The sequence below is a fragment of the Cicer arietinum genome, chromosome 1, assembly GCF_000331145.2.
Source record: "Cicer arietinum cultivar CDC Frontier isolate Library 1 chromosome 1, Cicar.CDCFrontier_v2.0, whole genome shotgun sequence".
NCBI classification, from domain to species: domain Eukaryota; kingdom Viridiplantae; phylum Streptophyta; class Magnoliopsida; order Fabales; family Fabaceae; genus Cicer; species Cicer arietinum.
Window position 1 is genome coordinate 31,591,923 of NC_021160.2, and position 2,488 is coordinate 31,594,410.

The 2,488-nt window shown below is 38.1% G+C and overlaps 1 protein-coding gene across 1 annotated transcript; it reads right to left on the reverse strand.

Moving 5' to 3' along the window:
- Window positions 1-263: 263 nt before the first annotated feature.
- Window positions 264-2,174, reverse strand: LOC140918861 (uncharacterized). Its single transcript, XM_073363663.1, has 3 exons — window positions 1,620-2,174; window positions 1,118-1,378; window positions 264-527 (listed from the first exon to the last, which is right to left on the reverse strand). The coding sequence occupies exons 1-3, from the start codon at window positions 2,172-2,174 to the stop codon at window positions 264-266; spliced, it is 1,080 nt and encodes a 359-aa protein (XP_073219764.1).
- Window positions 2,175-2,488: the final 314 nt, after the last annotated feature.

The window sequence follows — 2,488 nt, forward strand, 5'->3', positions numbered from 1 at the left end:
ACATAAACTTCGACCTCTTTATGTATCATGTCATGGGATAGGGTTAAAATAGCTCTTTGGTAGGTTGCCCCAGTGTTCTTCAGACCAAAAGGCATTACTTTGTAACAAAATGTTCCCCAATGAGTGATGAAAGTCGTTTTATCCATATCTTCAGCTGCCATCTTAATTTGATTATACCCAGAGAAACCATCCATAAAGGAAAAGAGTGAATGGCGAGCCGTATTATCAACCAAAATATCAATGTGACGTAACAGGAAATAATCTTAAGGATTAGCTATATTAACGTCCCTATAATCGACACACATTCGTACTTTGCCATCCTTTTTTGGCACTGGTACAGTATTGGCTATCCATTGGGGATAATTTGCCACAGTGAGGAATCCTGCGTCAAATTGTTTTTTTACTTCTTCCCTGATTTTTAATGACATATCGGGCTTCATTCGCCTTAATTTTTGTTTCACTCGAGAAAAATCGGGTTTTAAGGGCAATTTATGCTCCACTATGCTAGTACCCAATCCAGGCATATCCTAATATGACCAGGAAAAAACATCTTTGTATTCATGTAGGAGTTGGATTAGTTTGTGATATACTTCTTTCTTTAAGATGGGGTCAACCTTAATTTCTTTCCTTCCTTCTTCCATCCCTAGATTAACAATTTATATCGGTTCCTCAAAGGGCATGATACCCTTGGCTTCCCGTTCTACCGCTCTTAACAAATCTAGAGGGGGTTCATAATTTCTTCATTATCTTTTTCTTTCTGACTAACAAGATGGTTAAGATTATGCAACGAGATCTTAGTATAGTCGTCTGTGAATGAACTATTCCCAAATCTGCAGGATTCAAGGCTAGGATAAGGAGAAAGAAGGAGAAGAAAAAAAATAAAAAATAGACAAAATAAATAATAAAAAAAATGGCGAATGAATATAAACATATGAAAGTGGTAAGAAAAAACAATAAGAAAACAAAATGAGAATGCATTTATTGAAATTCAAAGTATTGGGAAAACAACATTGTGTCCATCCTAAATATAATGAAGCATCTTAAGGTCTTAGTAACAATAATAATGCTTTTAGAATTACATGGGAATTGCATTAAATTTTATAGGTGACTTGACTACTTTCCAATTCCTGATTTCTGCTCCTACACCACACGGACGAATCCAATTAGCCTCCCCATCAAACATGTCATCTTTAGTTGCCGCAATATGGATCTCACTTGTTGGTCTGGCACTTTGGAAACTCTGTCGGATGTCACATATGAGAATCCTTTCGATTCTTGGTTCTCGATTTTCAATTCGAGCTAATCTTTTTTCTTTTTTCTTTTTGACCAATCTCCGTTTGTCATCCCTGGTGGGTTTGTAGCCTAAACCCCCACTTATCTATATTTTCAAGAAGTTCCACCGGTTCTTTGAGCCCTTCTTCATCCTTCCCCAACTCGTGCCATGGATGGTGTCCTCTGCTCAACATGAACTTAGCCACCATAATAGTAGTGTTTGACATATGTGGTTCTATAGGTGTCGTCTCGACATAAGCGGTGTCCACGATTTCTAGTGTTTGGAAGGAAGTTTCTAGAGCGTCTTATGTTGTCTCAACATAAGGTGTGGTGGACAAATTACTCACCAACAAGTATCCTTCTCCTGACACAATTACCAATTGGTCATTTACCATATACTTCAAATTTTGGTGTAAGGTTGACAGCACTACGCCGGCAGAATGGATCCATGGCCTTCCCAATAAGCAACTATAAGCGGGTACAATATCCATCATGTGAAACATGATTTCAAATGTGACCGGACCTATTTGAACTGGGAGATCGATTTCCCCCATTACTTCTTTGTGACTCCCGTCGAAAGCTCTAACAACCATGGGACTTGGTCTCATATATGTACCATTACAAGGTAGTTTTGCTAATGTTGATTTTGATATGACATTCAGCGAGGAGCCATTGTCAATGAGGACTCTTGATATTATATGGTCGAGGCACATTACTGATATGTGTAGTGCTTTATTATGCCTTCTCCCTTCGGTCGGCAGCTCATCATCTATGAAAGTTATGTGATTGTTGGTTGTGATGTTATTTATGATGCCTCCAAATTTGTCCAAGGTGATGTCGTGAGTGACATGAGCCTCATTTAGTATTTTCATCAATAGCTTCTGGTGGGACTCAGAATTCATCAATAGGGATAACAGTGAAATCCTTGTAGGAGTATGGTTGAGTTGGTCGACTATTTTGTATTCACTCTAATCGATGATTTTGAGAAATTCCTGAGCTTCTTCATTAGAAACCTCTTTCTCATTTTCTACTTTCTCCTTTTCGACTTTCTTTTCCTCTTTATCTGTGTATGTCTTCTCAAACACCACTCTCATTTCTCTTTGTGATTTTCCTAGGGAGTATATCCGACCATTTCTAGTCATTCCTCCTATTCCTGAAACGTTCGTGACAGCGGTGGTTTTAGAGCTAGAAACATCTTTGTTCTTCTGTTTAGCTA

Coding starts and splice junctions, on each gene's coding strand:
- LOC140918861 (XM_073363663.1), bottom strand. CDS start 2,174: ATGAATTCTGAGTCCCACCAGAAGCTATTGATGAAAATACTAAATGAG. Junction 1,379..1,619: donor CAGGAGAAGGATACTTGTTG/GTGAGTAATTTG, acceptor TTGAAAATATAG/ATAAGTGGGGGTTTAGGCTA. Junction 528..1,117: donor CAGAAATCAGGAATTGGAAA/GTAGTCAAGTCA, acceptor TGGTCATATTAG/GATATGCCTGGATTGGGTAC.